General features: G+C 39.9%; 1 protein-coding gene across 2 annotated transcripts in view; it reads right to left on the bottom strand.

Annotated features, from left to right (window-relative positions):
• Positions 1-232: 232 nt before the first annotated feature.
• The window catches only part of GALK2 (galactokinase 2), a 47,879-nt gene continuing 26,490 nt past the window's right edge, over positions 233-21,621 (bottom strand). For both annotated transcript variants that reach the window (XM_071568634.1, XM_071568633.1), the window contains exons 7-10: positions 20,494-20,646; positions 15,375-15,585; positions 7,536-7,737; positions 233-710 (exon numbers count right to left, since the gene is read on the bottom strand). In XM_071568634.1, coding sequence (XP_071424735.1) covers positions 503-710; positions 7,536-7,737; positions 15,375-15,585; positions 20,494-20,646 — 774 coding nt within the window. In that variant the 3' untranslated portion in view covers positions 233-502. The remainder of the gene's footprint in view (positions 711-7,535; positions 7,738-15,374; positions 15,586-20,493; positions 20,647-21,621) is intronic.

Raw genomic sequence — 21,621 nt, 5'->3', positions numbered from 1 at the left:
GTTTCTGGAGAGTATAAAAATTTCAGTGCTTAACAGGGTCCTTCCAATTTTTTGAATGTTTCAGTTTAATCTTCCTTTTTCACAGAACACGCTAAACAAAACAATGCCCAGCACCTGCAAAGAGCAAGCCGTGAACGGCCCTGCAAACACTGCAAGGTCCCCCCTGCACTGAGACAGCTCTTTGCTCCACGGCCTCTTTAATGACAGTAAAAGGGACAAGAAGAGAGAGCACTGTAACAAAGTATCATCTTTATTTCAATTTCGGTTTTCCCTCTCAATAGATTTTAGTAAATCAATGCTTATACTGAAATAGGTATTTAGTATGGAAAAAAAAGACTTTTATAATCAAAGATTTTTCTTTTAATTGCTTCTTCAGAAATACATTTTGATAGTAGCAACTGCTCGTTACAATACAAACAGAAAAGGCATTCATTTACTGTGGCATGGGAAGTACTGCCAGTTCTAAATGCTCCACATAGTTTCTTTAAAATTTTTACGTTCTTTAGGCCTCAACAAAAACCAAAGCTCCTCTTCCAGGTTTGGTAGCAAACAGACTATTATTCTCCACTGCTAACCTCTGGCCATCCGTTTGGTAATAAGCTTTTTTTACATTTTGGAGGAACGTGTTCAGCTTGTCAGAAGGCACCATTGACACAGTGCAGCCACCCCAGCCAGCTCCAGTCAGACGTGACCCGATGGCCCCAGACTGCCTGAAACAAAGTAACAGAAGTAAAATCATATAAAATAAACCAAAAATAGGTACTTTGTCATATATAAAATTCATATAGAAAAGTGAGATGTGCTTTGACTATTCCCATGTGATCTCATTTTTCTGAAGTTCACTTGGTTGTGTGCAACACTACAGCAATCTGCAGTTCCAGTTTTGGACCAAAAAATAGTGCTGATGCTTTAAACTTCACTATAGTCATTTCTGTCAGTTCCAAGAGTGACCCTGTTTTGTAATGCTTCGGCATCAGCTGTTTTAAGGATCACAGTGCAGCTGAGATGAAGAAAGCTGCAGAAGAAAGGAATTGTGTTAGCAACACTCATAAGACATCAGAAGTGAAAACAGAAATACATGACAAAAATAACAAAAGAGGGTTCATAAACTAATTGCACAGGATGTAGGCATGCAAGCCATTTTCTAATGTGGCAAAGACAAATAGCTCTATTCTTCCAGGACAGATCTAAAACATGCTGAGGATTCACAGGCTTCTGCAGGGCTGCTGAGCTTGCCAGGCAAGAAAAGGAGAGTTCAGAAACACTCAAAAAAGTCATACAGAGTCACTGCACTCTGTGTAAATAAACTCACACAAACATCTGTTTATGCTGAATGGACAGAGTTGGGTATCCCTCTTTATGGGGACCTCATGAACTTCAGAGACTGACAGCAGTAGAGGTAAAGTAAGAATTTAGTCCCAAAAGAAAAAAAATGTTCTAAATGAGGAGGGTAAATAGAAAGAACAATGACAAATAAATGACATCCAAAATATAAACCATTCCCAGCCTCAAGGTACTGGCCTGTCAGAAATGTCCTACAGCAAATCCCATGCCATTACACTGCAAGACTCAGATGCCATCTCATTAGAATTTAGTAGAATTACTTTCATTGGTTTGCTTACCTGTGTTTCTGATCTTTACTTGAATTCAGAAAAAGTAATGTAATAAATGTCTTTGGGGCTTTTCTAACCTAGTCAGGACAGAACCAGCCAGACTTAGAAAACCCATCTGAAATCTTATTCTCATGGGAGATCTAATCTGATTTGCAAATAAATACTTTTGATGTGCTTCCAATAGCCATGCACGGAGAGATTTATCAGCCCCAGAGTATGTTAGAGGGAGAGGCAGCATCATGTGAGTAGTGTTGGAAAAGGACAGCCCATTCAGAGGGGGGCTGTTGGGATTTTTCATGTGTGCATTTTATGTTAAATGAATCTGGTGTAGTGCTGGGTTAGCAAAGGTTTAGGTCATATTTCAAGCAAGTACTTACATATGTGTTTGATTCCAAACACACATCTCTTCTTGAACAAAAACACTTTCTTCACTGTGTCTGTGTGGTGCCACCCTTCATATTGACTCGATTTTATGTTCATTCTGCATTTCCTGTTGGTGTTTTATTTTATTTATTGTTATTCCTGTAAGCCACTCATTCTCTGATGCAATTCTGTAGTTTCTAGTCCATGGAGCAACCTCCTAAAAAGAGCACGATCCAATCCAGTCTCAGTTGCCATCTCAATTCCCATTGACTTCATAAGGCCCCATCCACTTTTCAGTGTCTGTTAAATCAACTGTCTCTATTCATTTGGTCTGTTACCTCAGTCAGAACTTCATGTTTCAGATAGTGTCTGGCTTTTATTTTGGTAGGCAACTGAATTCCCTTCAGAATTGTTCTGAACCTTTTATTGATTTCGTAATTCTCTGTGGTCATGCTCATGCCTCATTTTTACTGAGACATTTTAAAATACTTAGTTGAAATAAAGCATAATGTAGACAGCAAATATGCCTGTTGCAGAGCTGAAGTCACTGTGTTTCAAAATACTGCGGCATAACAGTGTCAAATGTGGTGATATGATCAGACACTTGGGGATTCCTGCTGAGGAACCTGATGGGCAGTGCTGAACGATGTGAAAACTGGGTACCTGGTACTCCAGGAGTTCTGCAGTGAGCACCTCATTCTGCTCTGCAGCAGATGTGGTGTCTGGAGGGTATTTAACCAAACATGAGGTGGTTGTCTTTGGGACAGGTCTGAAAACATCCCGTTCGAGTCCTAATCAGTTCAGTTCTCAGCCAGACCCCTCTGGTACAGTGGGATTCCTGGCCAGACACTCTTCTGGTGCACTGGGATCCAAATCATGCCTTTTGGAAGAGGAGTCTGAGCAGACAATCCTGTGGATGGGGCACTCACCCAGGCAGTGGGCACTGTGGATTCCAAGGGTGGGACATACCCTGTGTGCTGCCTGGGCTCTGCCGCAGCACCCGGATACAAAACACACGGAGAGAAAACTCAGTATCCAGAGCCCTGTGCTGGGGACACTCAGCTCCCAGCCTCTGGTTCTGGCCTTTGCTTCCTGAAGAGTTCATATATCTTGTTCCAGTATTCACTGGATAAAAAGAGAATTATCTTATAGGGGTGCAAGTGAGAGTAAAAACATAAGTAGTGCAGGCAAGAAAGAAGAATAAAAGAAAAAGAGTAAAAATGGAAGCCTCAAAGTTTGGTATATGGAAATACTAAGACATTGGAGTAGCTCATTTAAAAATAATTATGCTTTTAAGAGGCAAAAAACCCCACAGCAATATTGTTAATTTGAAATACTCAAAGTTATGAGTCTTTCAGAAAGCATGGAGTTAACATGATGAGACTTAACTATATAAATGGGGAGGACTATACTTATTCTGCTTTTTAGCCTAGGTTGCATTTGAATAGCATCTTTAAGCCTTTCTGGCTCTGTAAAAGGGCTGCAAACTTCTTTCTGTACAGTGACTTCTTGGTTTTGTTGCATTTCCAAATTGTGCCCTGACTGCAGGCTTTGCAGCTGTAAGAAAATCATCACTGGTGATGGTAAGAAGTCTCGACAAAATGCAGAATTGTCTTGGCCACCATAATGCACCTGGTTGTAATGTACAAACTGTATCCTTGAAAGGTGATCAGAGAGGATTCAGCTCTTGTCATGTAATGGGCATGGCTGGGAACACAAAAATTGTCAGGATTTATAGCAACAAAAGATGGAGAACAAGAGAATGAGAGAAAGTTATGGGCATGACTAAGGACTCAGAGATTTTCAAGAGGACCTAACGTATTCAGGAGCTCACATCCAATCTTTTATCCTTTAATTGTTTCGTACATTTGCTTTGTTACCTATTTTAACAGACTAACAGGAAAACCAGCTATTAACAGCTATTACCTGCTTTAAAAGACTAACAGGTAAAACAGCATGAGGTAGGTTAGAGAAAAGTACAAATCCTCTGTCTTTGCAAAAAGAAAAAAAAACCCTGACCAACTAGTGGTTACAGTTTTCAGCACTAAAAACCACAGATAGTATGGATCCTTTTCTTTCTTGGCAGAGGTTGTACAGTAAAACATAAAGATCTAGGCAAAACAGAAAACATCTGGATATGCAGATTATTCTTCACAGTTTAAACCTTGTAAGGAGAGAGCAGCAGTAGACTCAGGCAATTCTGTGGAATGTGTTTTTGGAAACACTTTTTAAAGCTACAGGGCAGCTGTATATCATCGTAAGTAAAGAATGTAATTTATGCAGTTCCTGGCCATTTCTATAATCACATCAGCCAAATTGTCCTAGAGTGACTAGTGATTTTATGTCCCTTAGCTTTTTTAATGTTCAACTTGAGAAAAGTTAAGACTTTTTTCCAAAAATTAGATGCTGGTTTAAGCTGCATTCATCTGGAATAACTATACACTTTCAAAAATCTAATTACTGAATCAGAAAAGGATTTAACATTAAACTTCTAGAGAAGAAAGATACATTTCTTAGGAAATACTTTTGATAGGACAAGATTGTAAAGAATAATGATCAATTTACTTGTTTCTGTGCAAAGAATGTAATAAAAAAACCCAGATTAAATAATTGTAATACACCAATTAGAATTCATTTCACATGAATGGCACTCCACTGTGGGGTTTAGCTCTGCCCATCACACCACTGTGGGCTCTTCTGCTGGTAAATAAGAAATCTGATGTAACATGGGCACACACATCCCTTTTTTCCTTTACTATTTTGCGCCCTGGAACTGAAATTTCAACTTAATTTAGAAAAATCCTAACTGCTCCTTTCCTCTGGGTTCTGTGGCTGTGCTACTGCCTGCAGGGCAGTGTCCCCATGCCCAAACTGGCTGGAGCAGCAGCTGACTTGCCAGGAAAGCACAGAGCTCAGCAGAAATGGGAAACAATTTCCATGCCCATGCTGAGCTGTGCACTGGCACAGGCTGCCCCTGCCAGCCCTGCTGCTTTACTGGAAGGGAGCACAGGTACCTCTGGGCAGTGCAGGGCTGGCCAGTTCACACCTGCCTGCTTTCCCCTGTGTGGGACAGGACAGTTTTCTGCCAGCGTTTCAAGAACAGCCTCAGTCAGAATGAGTCAAGGCGGGCATTCAAGTGAGGACCCTTAAAATGGCTCATCAGGCCTGCAAAGTGCAGTCATCAGATGCTCCTGACTGAGGCACCAGCACTGGGCAGTTACTGCACCCAGGAACAGTGCAGGTGTTTTAAGGCTCTTCCCCTGTCAGAGGTGTCTCAGAACAGGCAGTGCTGATGCCTTGCAGAGGATCAAGACTCTGTTGCCCAAGATTTTTGAGCATGGCTTGTGTCTTTAGCTGACTCTGGAGATGGTCCTCCCTTCTCGCACGGGGATCAGGGGTTCCCTTTGAGCCATGGGATAACTCTGGTGGAATTGTTCTGCTGAGTGACTGTCACAGCTTTCTGCATTATGTGATCACTGTGATACAATAAACTGATCAGCCTGTGAGTGATACACTGGATTGGCTCCCAAGAGAAGGAACAAGAATTGTTCTGCTCAACCACTGTCAGTCTCTCCAAGGGCTATCAGGCTTCTCTGTGTTTTATCACAAAACAGAACGTGTATCCCATATGCAAAATAATCTGTCAATATCCAAAAGTCTTCTGTTCAGTTTTTAAGTTTGTAGCTTTCTGCCTCAGAGGCCGTTCCATCTTGTCTGCAAAAGAAATCAGACTAACCCAAATAATCACCTGTATTTGACTGTTTTGACTTGCAAACCTGGTAAATGGGTATTGCAACTTAAAAAGTGAGAAACCATATGGTAAACTGATGTTTGTAGAATTCTATTTTCATTCTAAGCCAGACTAATTTCTTAGTTAATTTCAAAAAAAAGGCCATTGCTGGTAAAGACACATTTTTGTTATCTTCAGTTTTAGATGGTGATAATTTATTTTTTAACTTCAAATTAAAACAGTTTATTTTCTTCATGGCTGGAATATATAGAGAAGGGATGGGATATTTGCTTCTAAAAGCCAGCGAAATAACATTTCTTGACATGAGGCCTGCAAACACTTATGTCACCCTGCATTTCCCCTGTGGCAGGACAGTAACAGTCCGGCTTAGGCCAGAGTTTCCCAAACTACGTACAACCTTCTCCAAGGAGAAGCTGGAACAATACCAGAGGAGCAGAAGTATGAAGGTGATATCACCAGGAGCCATGATAGGAATGCAGGAAGCAGCTGGGACAGGGTGGCTGGGGCAGAGGCAGGGATGGAGCAGTGATGGGAGCATCAGGTGGGGGCAGCTGTTTATTCCCCCAAGTCACCGTTGAAATGATCATTAACCACTGAATTCCTTCTATAGGCAATGAAGTTAGATCAAAGCTGGCATGTCTGTCCTGTGATTAAATGTACCAGGAAAAAATGGAAATTAGGAGGGACTGAAATGGGTACTTTGTTTCATGCTGACCCTGTGGCAGGGATGAAATACTGTGTAGAATGTGAGCACTAAGTATTTGTTTTTATTATCTATATTAAAACATGGTTATACAGATCTGATCCTCCCCTGTAGCAGAGTCATGAAAACAACATGCAACCTGCAGGTGGGAGAAGGGACAAAATGACACTCAGGGAATCTGCTTTGCAGTTGAGAGGGCTTGTTTCATCATGGCCAAAGTGAATCCCAGCTAAAAAAATGATGCTGAGGCAGAGATGGAGGCTGAATAATATGGGGAAAGCTCAGACAGTGCAGAGAGAAGCACTGTCAGCCCTTGTAACAGTTAACACACTTATCTTTTAAATAGTGAAATGCTGTCCAACCTGATACCCTTGACAATGTATTTTTAATTGAAAAAAAGCAAATAGCATTTCACTATGTATTGTTATGATTTCAAGGTGACATGAGATTGTAGAAGAGCTTATGCCCTGCAGCTGACCTGGCAGCAGTACTGAAATGGTTAAGAAACAAAGGGGGCAGATTTAGATCAGATATTGCAAAGAAATTCTTCCCTATGAGGGTGGTGAGACACTGGGACAGGTGGCCCAGAGAAGCTGTGGATGCCCCATCCCTGGAAGTGTTCAAGGCCAGGATGGATGGGCCAAGTGAAAGGTGTCCCTGCCCATGGCTGGGGGTTGGAACTAGAGGATCTATAAATCCCTTCCAGCCTAAATCATTCTATAACGCTGTAACTCTAAGAAATACAGAAGAAGTAAAAGAGTTCAAATAGAACAAGTAAAATAATGTTTTAAGAAAACCAGTTATGACTTCTGCTACAACTTAAAAAGGAACAGCCAACAGTCTAACGTAACACTTGTGATGATGAGTCAGTCCAAAAGCAAAATCTGTAATAAAGCCATAAACTGAAGCTTTCATCTGAAAGTATTACACAGATGTCAGCAGGGAAACAATTGACCATGTAATGTCCCTGCGGGAGATTAATTTTGTAATAAGAGACAAGAATACTTTCATTTTAAGATTGCAATAGCCAAGGATGTCATATTTTCTCATCAATTCAAACACTATTCTCCACAGACGATTGCTCTTCCTTGTGGTCAGAACTTACAGGCAGATGTCGACCAGCCGATCCAGTTCGGGACAGCTGCACTCGAACATGTCCCTGCAGCTGATGTGGCTCTGGCTCATTAATTCCCCCAGCAGCTGGAGTGCATTGGCAGGTGCTGCGCTGCAGATCTGCTGGAATTCCACCACTCTGGCAGCCTCACTGTACACGTGCTTTGCACGCTGGTATGGCTTAAAGGTGCAAACTAAACAGAAGGAAAACTGCATTAATATTCACTAGAAAAGGAACACACAAAACCACAGAAGAATTATTTTTTTTAGTAATTCATATTTTATATTAGAACTCTCCAGGCTAAAAGTCTTCTTCAAAAGCTCACCTATATCTTCTTTAAAAGCCCTAATAAAAAATACTGTTTAGAGTTTATCAGAATGCAATGCCCACATTTTTTTCATGTTAGTAACCTCATGCACACACTCTGGTTATTTGCTGTATCACTGAACAGGCCCAGTCTCTCCTCTTACTTTGCAAAGGCAAGGCACGACTTCAAGAGTTGGCAGCAACAGCATTAGGGCACTAATCTAAAACTTTCAGTTTTCAAATAGCTTCAGAACAGAGGCAGGAGAACACCTGGAGGGTCCCCCATACCCTGCAGGCAGCCATCAGGCAGCACCTGCTGGTCCAGGGCCTGGTGTGTGGCTGTGACTGCTCCAGGCCAAATCTGCAGCAATTATGGAACTGTGCAGACAGACCTTTGCTGGAGGAAAAAAACCCCAACAAACCACAAAACCACCACCTAATTTTTTTTTAATACAGTAACAAAACTCTTATCCCTATTTCATGATGCACAGGTAACAAAACCCTCTCAAACATTTTCTCAAAGATACAGGCTCACCCTGACTGTAAATAATACCAGATTAAAGGTACAGTGAAGAGCACAGGTGCTTTCATTTTGGTTTTCAGGGTTTATTTCTGGGATATGTTACTTGCCAGAGCGTTAGTGCTGCCTGTGTGGATGTGAAGAGATGTCAAGCCCAGACAGGTACTGCTTAGTACTGACCCACTATAATCAAAAACTAGTGCAAGAATTTTGCCTAAATTTTTCTATTGTCCATGAAAAAGCAATTCCTCTGGGAAGGGTTGGGGGGGCACCCAAACCTGTGTGGCCATCAGGATCAGAGACCTCAATCAAGCCTGCATAACGGAGCCTAAAAAGGAAGGAGATGGCTGTGGCTAAGGGCTCTGCAAGCCACTCGGATTTACAGGAGGGTTTGGTTTGTGACTAATATCTGAGAATTGATCTGCCTTTTCCAAGCTCATGTTGTAGTTCATTGTTTCCCTCTCCCAATATAGTTCTTGTTTGCTTTAATACCATGGCTACTATTAAGGAAGTATTGTTCACCAAAAGCATGCATGACATGATTTAATTTATGATTAAATTGGTTTGCTTGAGCTATTTGGGTGGTAAATATTAGATGAGTGGACTTTACCCTCTATGGAGTACTGTGTTTCCTTATTCATCTCAGCACACCCTTGTTAGAGCACCTCAGAACATCCCTCATTTTCTTTCTACATGTAAACTGCCCTTTAGAGCAAGGTATCTCTCCTCATTTCATCTCCTCTCTTACTTTCAAAAATGGCTGAAAATAGAGGTAAAAGGAGAAGAGAGATGAGGCCTGTATTTAAAATAGAACTTGCTGTCTGACCCAGACACATGGAGTTCCTACTTGGCTGTTCTGTGGAGAAGACCAACTTCTGGAACCACTTTTGATACTTTCAGCAATCCACATTTGCAAGTATATGTAGAAATCTTCCTTGAAAGACTGGAAATAAAATTATGTCCAGTATGAATCTCTCATATGTACACTCCAGACTGCAACCCCTACAGACTAAAACTTCATCAGCACCTCTGTAATTCCTTTTTATTTCTCCAGAGGATTTCACAACTGTAAATGCTAAAAATACAATGCTGAGAGAGACACAAGTAGTCTAAAATGAGAGAGAAACATTAAACATAGCAATGTTCTGCTACCGCTGATATTGCTTCTGCTCCTATTTATTTTGTAATTCAATACAGCCTGCTACTGAGAAACCTTGTGTGCTTGTCTTTCGAACAAGCCTTCTGAATGCATTTCAAACTAGGACAGAAATGAGAAAATTTTAGTGCCCCCCAGAAACATGGACTTGAGAGTATCACACAGGAAGAGCATCTTTGGTTTCTGATTTTATTGCTGCTGGAGTTGGTTGCGCTGTGTTCTGCAGAGTGGTGCCTCAGTATTTTTGAATGTTGAAGAAAGGCAGCTTGGCCTATTTTTAAGGATGGTTTCTCTTTAAATATTCTTTTCTTATAAGCCATTGTTTTAGAGCAAGGAGATTTCTAAATGTGCATTCGTTTAGGGAATATCTAAAGTTGCGTGAGAGATTGCCATAGCTCACACTCTCTTGTAAATCACCATTGAACAGTAGTAACCAAAGAATGAACTGAAAACATGTCTGGTTTCAATTGTCGGGCAACACACTTGCCAAAGGCTGTGATTGATTCAGAGACCACCCTTTGGTAGAGCAACGCTCTCCTGGCCAGATTACCTTAAACATCCCTGGGGTTGTGCTGTGCTCGGCACATTGGGAGTTGGCAGCGGGATGGGCACGGGGCTCCAGCCAGGAGGGCTGAGCTGTGCCCGCGGCAGTGCCGGCTCCCAGAGAGCCTCCCAGCACAGGGCACAACGAGCTACCTTCACACTGGCATCCTCTCCTTGGGAACACACCCTTCCAGGCAGCTCGGGGCTGAGGAAGAGGGCTGGCTGTTTGCAGACTCCCTTGGGGACACTTACCAAGTCAGCATCGCTTAAAGGCTGATCTGTATGTTGGCTATTGGTTGGTTACAGGCAGCATTTTATTTCAAAATTATGTTTGTGTTTAAAAAATTTTTTTTATAGCTTGATTTCTTCTCTGGCAGTGTACTGTTCAGGCAAAACTATCTTCAGGGCAAACACCTCTGTACTAAGTCTTAAATAATGAAATGATTCACGTATTTAGAGCTTTCAACACTAAATACCTCTGATAATACAGAAACTCTCTTCTATCTCTTCTGTTTGGATGGGTAGTCCAACCAACTGTCTCTATATAATAGAGGGTAGCAGAGCACACATGATATTTCCAAAATTGCATCTATATTGGAATCTCCTTGCTACATCACAGCCAGTGTATTAGCTCCTCATAAAGTCTGAATTAATGGGACTTGTCAGAGCGCTGTGGAGGCTGTGATTTTAGAAGAAACTTATCAGAATCTCTGTGCTTCATAAGGTCACATTTTTTGACAATTAAAAAGGACTGATTTCCTAAGCCATACTCTGTCACTGTTAAAAGTAACAAAACCAGAAGGCCCGCTCCTGATTGGTTTATATTTGAGCTCGGGCTGGAGTGCTCTGAAAGAGGAAACGCTGAAGCCCTCAAAGAATCCCTTGCAGTGTTGCACAGGACTAGGTTGGATGGTCTCACCCTCTGTGGTGCTCCATAGGAGAGCAAAAAAGCAGATTCTTAAAAGCATGTGATAATGTCTCAAAATTGGTAATTAATTAAACTGAAAATGTAAATATACTTTTCTAATTCAGTAAACTGTACGAAGGGCCAGGTTACTTCCACTTCAACATATTTCAAAGTTTTCTGAAACCCCAGCTTTGTTCCTCTGCAGGATTTCTGTTATGTCACCCATAAACAGGTAGATTCAATTCACTTACAAACAACCAAATGCCCTTGAAAGAACAGTGCCATTTTCCAGGGCACCAACAGCTCACACTGGAGCAAGAACCTTCCAAGTTGATAAGACCCAGCAGAAAAACATTAATGAAAGCTTGTCCAAAATCCGTATAAAATTTCTAAATAAACAAAAATCTGGGCTATTAGTTCCAAATAGCTGTGGCTTAACTAAATATAACAGAAATGTTTACCATGGATTTTCAGCTGTATGGTCATATTTTTAATTTTAGCTTTACAAAGATTGTGCAAACCTGTCTACTCCATCAACAGGGATTTTTGTCTTTCTAAGTAAACCTTGTGGCTTCTTAGCAATTCATATTATTTGTTACAACTTCAACTTCAGCAGATTCCTTTCTTTAGAGGCTTCCTGCACAATTCTATCTGACCTTTAGCTAAAGACCAACTTCTTCAGGCTATATATTTTTTCTAGCTGCTTTGGCAGCTTGCTAAGATACGTTTCCCTGTAGATTAATGAGCCACACATGGCTGATGGGACTGTTACAGATTTACAACCGGAAAAACTCACCGATGTGAAATCATGTAGGGGACAGTTTCCACCACCATTCCTCATGTGGAATAGTACCCTTCTCTGTTAGGCATCCTGCTGATTGAACATGATGAGGGTGAAGGGTTCTGGCTCATGATGTATATAAGAAAATGCTGCCAGATGGCTTTAATTTGAGCCAGATTGTGAACCCCCTACTTGAAGTGGGGAGCAGTTACTCTGCTGGGACTGCTCAAGTAACTGTTTGCAATCTGACTTTCTGAAAATAACCAGGGGACGAGTCATCTCTGGGTTCGGTGACCCATTTAGCAAACACCTGTTTCAAGATTATGACAACTAGGGGTTTAAAGTGATTTTTTATCCAGAGGAATGCTGGCTTAACAAGGCTTTTCCAACTAACCCCGATACTCAGTGCCTGTGGCACGTCCCACAGACCTGCATCCTCCAGCTATGGGGTCTGCCTGGAGGAGCCACCTCTTGGCTTTAGTGGAAGGGAATGGTAAGTTCCCAAATTCCTCCATAACATGGATCAGGGCAAGGCTGAAATAGGCACCTGGTCCTTAAGCTGTGAAGTGGTCTTAGGTCTACCAGTTTGGAGGTAACTTCTGTTCCTGCAGGACATGTACTGGTGCAGAAGAGCTTTATGTGTCCCAGAGCCACTGACAGGACACTCGAGACCCCTCCCCCTTCCCCTGTGTGTGCAGGGAACGTGGAAACTGTTCCTGCATTGAGATCACCATCAACACCCACAAAAGGCTATTCAAGCACCACTCACTGAAGCTGCAGCACAGAGTTATGAGTCTCTTTCCAGGGGACAAATAGGAGCTAAACAGTCAAACCCACACAGCTAACGGATGCCTGCTCTTCCCATGGCAATTTCATTCCCAGGTTTAGATGTCAAAATTAGATTACAATTTTATACATGGAAAGGAAAAACGAGTTTGCAAATACCTCATTTAAGAAGAAAAAACATTTCATGGTTAAAGAAATACAGTGTTTTACAGGAGAATATCCTTTTGTGGTGAAGCTTATAAATACTTAATGTCCCACAATCACCACACACTACATGTTCTGTGAAGCACTCAAGTCCAAGCCAAAATTATGGCACAGTGCACCTTAAAAAGTAATAAATATTATTTTTCTAGAAATGTTCAGAAGCCACAAGTGCAATCCATGTGTAAACATTTGCAAGGGAGCTTTAAACTCAGGATTTTCAGTTGGCCAAGGAACAAGTGCAAGAAGTTTAGAGAGGCTTTATATTCCATCTGTACTTCTGCAAATGTGGGGAACAAGTGGGCTGTGCAGTGGGAACTGCAGACATCCTGGACTACTTGCCTATAAAAAGGGATGCAAAGCTGCTGTGCTTCCAGACCTGGCCTGGGACTTGCCCAAAGCCTGTCCATACCATTTTTCTTTGAAATACAGTTTTTATCTGATCATCCTTAAATACTGATAAAACTTTATGTTAGTGTCACTGAAGGAGTAGAAGAGGGGAAACAAGACTTAAGGCAAAAATAATATTTACAGAGCATTTTCAGATCCTTAAACAGATACAATGCCAGTACAAAACAGTATTTGTAATGTTCACTGGGCTTTGAATGAAACAAAAAATTAAAACTCCTGACAATATATATTCAGCCACAGAAAAAAATCAGAATCCAGTATATTATATCAATATTAATTTGTATGTAATTAATCTACCATTAACATTATGAAAAAAGTTGATAACATGTACAAAAGAAGAAAGATACCCTGAATGTTATGGTTTGCTCTTCATGCTGAACAAAGAAGTTCAACAACACTGAAATTCTCTGCAGAGGTTACTTATTTGACGGTATGCTTTCTCTCACATGAAGAAGCCAGACATAGTCATTAAAATAAGAAGGGGAAATAAGAGAAGTATTTTCCTCAAACAGCTTCTGCTTTTCCAAAGTCAATGTAACACATAATATGTGTAGTGTGCAAAAAAACCAAATTATGGATTGATATTCTTTTTTCCTGTGTCTGTCTTGTTTCTTCTTTGCATATGTTTTAGAGAAATCTGTTATTTAATTTTATACTGTACATGCAAAGAGGCTTTCAGCATAACCCTTTTTAATTGGTCTTATCAAATGAAATCATGGTCATGCAAGTTTAAGAGGTTCTGTTCAGCAAACATCTGCAAATGGTATTCGGAGCTACAGTATAAAATTTCCTTTGAGTTTCTTCTATAGCTTTTATGTCTGAATTTTCATCCAGACTTTGCTTTTTAAAAAAAATCAAGATAACCTGTATAAACAACTCAATTCTACAGAACTGTAGAATTTTGTTTTATAAACCAGGTATAAGGAGTATAAACATCTGTAAGTTAATAGTCTCATGTTGCTTCGCGAAGGGGAGAGTGCAGGGACGGTGTAAGAGATTTACAGCCTTGTAGTTTCCCATGAAAATGTTGCAGAGTGGAGGTACATGGTTCAGTGTATTCCTCATGTACAGACAGCACAGACTTACCAAAACCCTTTTCTATGGAGATAAAAAGCTGGATTAAGATATCCTAGTCCATCCTGGTCCCCTCTGGCAGTGGAATTGGACAGTAAGTTTCATACTGTCTGGTAAAACTGGAGTGCAAAACAGGTTACAGATTCAGGACCTGGTCCTTGGTCAATGTATAAAATTTACAATCGCTTCAGAGAGATGGATTTTATAAATATAAGTGTCAGTATAGATAGATGTATTACAGATTTATGTGCATCAAATGTATATATTCCTGAAGGCAGTCTTGGGAAGGACTTGCACGGATATAAGTCAGCTGCAAAAGAATAGAGGTATTAAGGCTACAGAATGGAAACAAGCAAGAAGGACTCTGTGTAGTTCTTAAAGAAATATTCTGATCTCAACTGGAAACCTGTTATAAATGCAAATTGATTTATTTCATGAATTCTCAACTATTCAGTATTATTAGCAACCCTACTATATGCATCCAGGATCCACTCCATGTGTGACAATGCCCATGATTGTATGGTATAATCATAAACAATAATACACGGGAAATACTTTAAACAGCAAATTATTCACCTCCACCAACATTTTCCTAAAAAAAAGGAAATATTTGTAGTGACAGAAACTTCTTTCTTTGGAGAGACTTAGATGACTTGCTGTTTCAAGAGTGATCAGGTATTTATCAGTTGAAAAACAGAAACACAAGCCCACTATGCTGGTCTTTAACACCATTTAAGTGAGAGCAAACAGGGTTCATTTCAATGACTCTGTAACCATCCAAAATGTTCATTTTTTTACACTTACTGCCTAACAAGGGCATCTAGTTTTGGCTTTTTCCCTAGAATAAAACCTGGGTTATTTAGAAATGATTCAAACAGCACAGGCTAATCTAAAACACTAAGTGATCTGCTTATTCCCATCACTTTAGAAATAGTTCAATCAAAATCAAAGTTTTCCTGTATTTCTTTTAAGTTAAAAGTTAGACTGAAAACACCATTTGATGATGACAGCAATTCTTTCCCTTGCTAACCAAAGTTCGGGTGAGTATTCTGGCAAGACTTCCACTTGCACTACTTATTAATGCATAAAGATTTTATATAATCCAAACATTGTACAGTAACCCCCACCATTTCATATATGCTCACCATCTTGCATGTTTGGGCTAAGGATCTGAGAGCGCAGCTCCTCCAGGCTAATTCCCAGGCATTTACAAATTTCCTCTGTGCTGTAAGGCTCAGGATGTAATACCTCCTCGACAATGGTCAGCATTTCCTCTAGGCTAACTCCTAGCTTGGTTTGCACATCATTGAGTCTTGACATTTTTTTCCAGTCCAAGCCTTTTGACTTTGAGAGAAGCTGAAATTAAAAAGAAAACCAATCAAACAACAAACAGAAAATACTGTACTTTCCTGTTTAGAACGTTAAGGTGCATTTTCTTTTAATTCTTAACTGGGACCCATCAGAAACTAGTTTCTATCAGTATGCAGCAGACAGTCATTTTATTTATTTACAAAAGGTCTCTGAATGACAGCTATTCTTCCCTCAAATCAGATACTGTCTGTAAAATCCTACTGGCATTATCTGTGTGATATCAAATAACTGACTTATCCTCTTCCATGGGCTTTGTTACTTCAAGCACTTACTAACCTTTTACAATCCCATTTGCTTATACAAATGCGATGATATTGTAACACAAAAAGTCCTTAAAAAGTCTATTTCTGTACTATTAGTATTTGCTCTAACATTTAAAACTCAGCTTGACCTTTCCAATACGCTCTTGGAATCTCTGAAGAACATCTGAGGTTGTCTTTGAAACCCTTGCTCATAATAGCCTTAAAAATATGAAAGTGGTTGATAAGATTTGTTTGGAGAATATCTGTAAGTCTTTCTCAATCTCTAGAATTTAAAGTAAATTTTAAGTACATTCTTTTAATATCCAATTTGAAGGAACTTTTGAGCCTTTACAGGAATGTTATGATGTGCTGGTCAGAATCTGTTCTATTCCTACATGGTTGCTGGGATTTTAGTTATGGATGTATCTGTTTTCCTCATTGCTGGCAATGATATCATGCTTTGTGTATCTTTGTGATGTTTTGGCAATTGACAGTAGTTACTTCAGCACTAGAATCCTGAAAGGCAATCTGTCAAACAGGCTTTTCCCTGGAAGGTTGCTGTGTGCGTTAATGCTCCCATGTGCCTAATGAAAATGCTTGAGTAAAGCAGCTTTCCTCACTAGGTGAAATATTTTTGATGTTACGAATTATGGAATAATAGTAAGTGGTCACTGTGGGATCCTACTGTCATATCACCTTTAATTGCAACAGATTGCCTATAAAGCAAGACACAGATTAGCAAGAACACACCAGCATCATTTTACCATGTTCATAAGCACATGGCACATCTCCAGTTCTGCACCACTTAAACTGAGACTACAATTTCCAAGTCTGCCAGATCAGGCTGTAAGTTTGCAAAGAGCTTAAACCAGTGCAGGAAGATCAGGAAGTGAAAACCTTTTTCTAGACAAATTGGGGTTCAAACCTCTCATCAACAAGGCCAAGATTTCACCCAGTGTGTTTGGCTGCTCTTTCCGATAAGCGCTGGTTTTGAGCGAGATTGGTTTGAAAGCATTCAGCAAAGTCATTCAACTTCCTGGTTAAAAAAGTCATGGGATTTACTTACATGTCTGGAAAGTATTTGCTTTGCTTTGTGCAAAGTTAAAGCATGAAATGTAGGCAGAAGACCCACTGCCCAGCTATCACGGGTAGATCCTCACTCTCCTCCAACAAAGCTTTTGCAGGGGCTCTTCCAGTTCTGTTTTATTACAGTATCTAAAAATTAACTACTTTTGGTGCCATCTAGTGACTCGTTGAAATTTATGTGATGCTCATCAGAGCAGACCAAAAATAATTCAATCAAAATCCTAATCATGTAATTCTGTCACCATTTAAAACATAATTTTGTATGTTCAGTAGTAGGGGAAGAAGCAGCACTGTTTAGTACCTAATGCAGAAATCAGGGTGAGAAAATTTTCTTGTAAAAGACTGAGTCACTTCTGGTCTCCTTTTCAAAGGCTCTGAGTACCTAGAACTCCACAGCCTTTCTGTCACTGTATTTTAGCTTACTTACTGGTAAGTTAGAGTAACAATTATTTCTGCATTTTACTTAAATATCTCACATGTTGGTGAACGTTTGTGACCTTTTTAGATCTGCTTCAAGGTGCTAAACGAATGGAAATGTTTTTCCTTCTGCTTTAATCCTAATAGTCAGCAACCCCTAGACTTTATTACCAGGAGTTAAACAGAACTAGGAATTTATAAACAGTAATGTTCTATAAGGCAACGAACATTTTTCTACTTCCTTTTTGAATAAATAATCCCCTGCAGAAATATGCCACAGGCATTGTCACATCTGTTCCCATTTCTGTATTTCAGGTGAGCTAACAAGGCTGGGGTTTTACAGGTCAAATGTTCCCAATGGACACTGACCCTGTTGGGCCAGCGGGCGTGGCTTTGCTGGGAAGGTCTGCCCTGATACCAGCAAACCTTCCATTCTAACAGCCCTGAGGAAAATGTCATGAACCAACAGAAATGGTTTGTGAAAACAGCCTAGCTGCAGCAGCTCACGTTGTAATGGATGCAGAATAGAAATGGGGAAAATAATCCCATCTCTTTAATGTACAAAAGTAATCCCAAAAGTGCTTCCACAGTTGGATATTTTCTTGATGATCTCTGACTATATGGATTAAAGATGTGGACATTATGCAGCTGGCTCTTAACTGCCAGGATACAGCATCTGTGAGCTTTATTGTCCTTTATTGTTCAACACAGGCACACTGGAGCACTGTAAGTAACTGAGAGAAAAACATACTTGGTAAACGATGGGACGAATATAAATAAAACAAAGTCTGACTAGGAATAAGTCCAGGAATGCTTCTGTAGCAACATCTTACTCATTACATTTCTGCAATGCCTTCTGAGCATCTTTCTACATTTAACAAACATGAGTTGATGAACTCCATGGCATTCCAGTTGCAGACATTCCTGGCACAGGCTCAGCTGACAGAGGAGGGACCCACACGTGGCGCGGGGCAGAGCACGGCACTCACAGCGCTCCCGCAGCCCCCGCCGGAGGGAGCAGGTACGAGTGCATTCCCTTTGGAACCGCGAGTGCTCTGCAGAAAATGAGTGTCTTTAAACACACTAACAGAGTGCAGGGAAGTACTCAGAGGCTGCTACAGGAATAGAGAAAGGGGAAAAAGAACAGAGCAAAAGAATGACTCTCCAGAAGGGAAGGGATAGGAACAGAATCTAAGAAAGAAAATTTCGTGAGGATGACCAAGAGCTCGCTTGCTGTAGGACAGACTGATACCAAAATGTTCTATACTAATGCCAGTAGGGATATGTTGTGTTGGCAACTTTGCATACATAGAGCTTTCTGCAAGCAGTATGAAATTCCAGAATTACCTAAAGCAGAAAGGGGGAGGAAAAAGCCCATCCTAAGGCACTTACAATGAGAATTTCTTTTAAGGCATTATTGTAAGGCCCAGCATGTTATTTCATAGTTCCATTAGCTTAATGGTGCTTAAAAGACTCCCTGTTTCCACTTACATACCTGCCCTCCTTCACCCCACTGTGACCTCTTCCTAAAGACAGTCTTTTCCTGGCTCAATGTATTTTTATAGTGTGTGCAACTTTCCATCTGGGTAGCACATGTTTAAAAACAGACAGGTGTACATTGTTAGTCTCCTTACAATCAAGCATCTGCTAAAAGTACCTTTTTAGAGATTGCATCATAGCTAACAGGAATGTAAAAAACCTATCTTTCCTTACTACCTTCATAGTTTATTGCACAGAACTAATAATTTAAAGCAATTTATAAAACTGTGAATCAATTCACAAAAGCTGGTATATAGAACAATACTTCAAAAACTCTTACAGCTTAATGTACTCGTTGTTCTTTGCCTTTTACAATAGATCATCTGTGAAGGCTCTCTAATTCTTATGCAAAAAAAAGAATTTCCAAAAGAAGCTCTTCCTAAAAAATATAAATTAGTCAATTAGCCACCCTAAGTTAGAGGTTTATCAGTTATACACATACACAGGTCCTTATCTTCATTTACTCAGTGGCACAGGAATATTTTTATTAACTTCAGTGACAACAGCTTTAACTATGGCCGTTGGTTTTACTGCATATTACACACAACCAAAATGCAGGATGTTTTTTTATACTTGAGTTTATAGCCCATTTAAAAAGTCATCTGAAGTTTAGCTTCCCTCCTCAAAAAATATCTCAACACATTATTTTAGAATACATTTTGTCAGTATCTGTCATCTCTCCAACTATTTTTTTTAGCAGTAACTAAGACTTAAAAAAACCCAAAACCACTGTTTTATGGAATCATGATGCCAATAGACGTTCAAAGTACTTCTGAATATTGATCAGATATTGGCCAAATATTTTGTGGCAAGGATTTCCACACTGGTTTTCAAAACTTTCTTCTAGACTTTGTGACACAAATTCTGTTCTTTCACACAGGACACTACGTTGGGAATAACTGCAGTGAGTCTTTACGCTTACTCATTTACTCTCATCAAAGAAAAATGCACTGTCTTCTCTTAAAAAGCTCAAATCATCTATATATTCCTAAATGTACAAAATCCCCATGTAAAGCAGAATTTAGATTTTTCCTGTTAATTTCCATATATTTTAGAGCTGATTTCAAGATGTAAACTGGCAGTACAACATAAATGTTGGGGTTTGATTCAAGCCTGGGTTTTAATGTTACACTGACATACATGCTGCTACTCAGCATTTCCAGTATTACTTCCAAGTCTCCAACTAGTAGCTTTGATGTTCTCTAAATCCTAGAAAATACACATCTACTGCCATATATACATATAAACAAGTGACTGTACTGGTTGCTTTCCATTATTTGTCATTATTCAACTTTAATTAGAAACAGTCTATCTTCTTAACTGAGAATATTTTTTTAAAAAATAGACTTATTTCCTCCACTGAAATATAATATAAAATAAATTTAATACAACTAAAGCTTTAATTTTCTATACAAGGGCACAATCCTTGCACTTCCATTCAGCTCAGCAGGAGTTCGGCTCCTGCAGATGGAGGTGTCTGGTTCTGGAAAGAAAAATTATACTTAAAGCAGCACCTATCCAGGTGTTAAAGACACACTTGGTCAGCAGCGGAAAAAAGCACATATTTAGCTGAAGGTTTCATTAGGGTTTGACATAAGCCATGCCTTACCTTTGCAGCCAGCCGACACTCCATTACCCGAATATTGTAATGAGAAGTTGCTGCTTTATTCATTTCAACACAACTGTTTGCAATAACAAACGCTGCTCCACTTGGAAGTCTAACATCAGTTGCCCTCAGTGGATTGAACTCTATCAACTTGGCCTATTGAAAGAAAAATGAATGGTTAGTTTTAATTTACTACTAGCTAACAGTGCACTTAGTTCTATAAATCAAATGCAAATTTGCATGTTTTTTCTCTTGAAAATCCAGAGACAGTTAAGGAAAGAAAGCTGACAGGAAACAGTGAGAAAAGAGGTTTAACCTCATTGGTCAAGCTACACATACATTTCAGACCTTTCCCTGTAGCTGGATTTTAAAATGTTTCCATTAAGTCTTTGGGTTTTTTCAACATTTCACAGAACCCCACCCAACCTATTTTTCTTGCCTGTTCAAGACAACAGTTTTTCTTTGATCTACAGAAAAGTCCCAGGCCTGGCTGAAGCTGATGTGCGTGCCACTGAAACAAGGGGCTTCACATTCCCTGTCCCTTCATCAATGTCCATCTACCCCTCAGGCTTCTGATTTTCCACTACAGCAAGATTAGTTCACTGAGGTACAGGATAGTACCACATTTTAGGACTCACTGGAGACAGTGATCATGGCACATATGGACAATCAGAGAAATTAAATAAAACTACATATAAAAATGTAGTTACTGTCTCTTTCTGACATAAGAGACTGTCTTGCCTCACAGATGCTTACACAGGCTAGTAAGATGTTCTCAGCATTTGTGACCTTTTCATGGAATAAGCTAGGCATCCATTAATTAAATAATTCAGGATGTAATGTAATCAAGAGATTAAATTCACATCTGGTTTTTCATTGGGATAAGTTGTAAATCATGTGCCCTGCTCTGGCTTCTTAGAATAGGCTGCAACTCTGCAAGCAGGGACATCTTACTGGTTTTGGCATTGCTCATCCCCAGAGAGTTTCCTTGAGCAGCTCAAGTGCTAAATAAACAATGACAAATCTGCTTGTACATTATGTACAGCATGTGTGTTGCTCCCTGCCATTGAGATTCTGGACCACGTCACAGAATTACTATCAAGACAGACAGACTTGCTTACATTTCAATAT

Source organism: Pithys albifrons, chromosome 13, assembly GCF_047495875.1.
Source record: "Pithys albifrons albifrons isolate INPA30051 chromosome 13, PitAlb_v1, whole genome shotgun sequence".
In the NCBI taxonomy this organism is placed as follows: Eukaryota; Metazoa; Chordata; class Aves; order Passeriformes; family Thamnophilidae; genus Pithys; species Pithys albifrons.
Note: the sequence above shows the minus strand (reverse complement) of the source record. Positions and strands in the feature narration are given on the sequence as shown.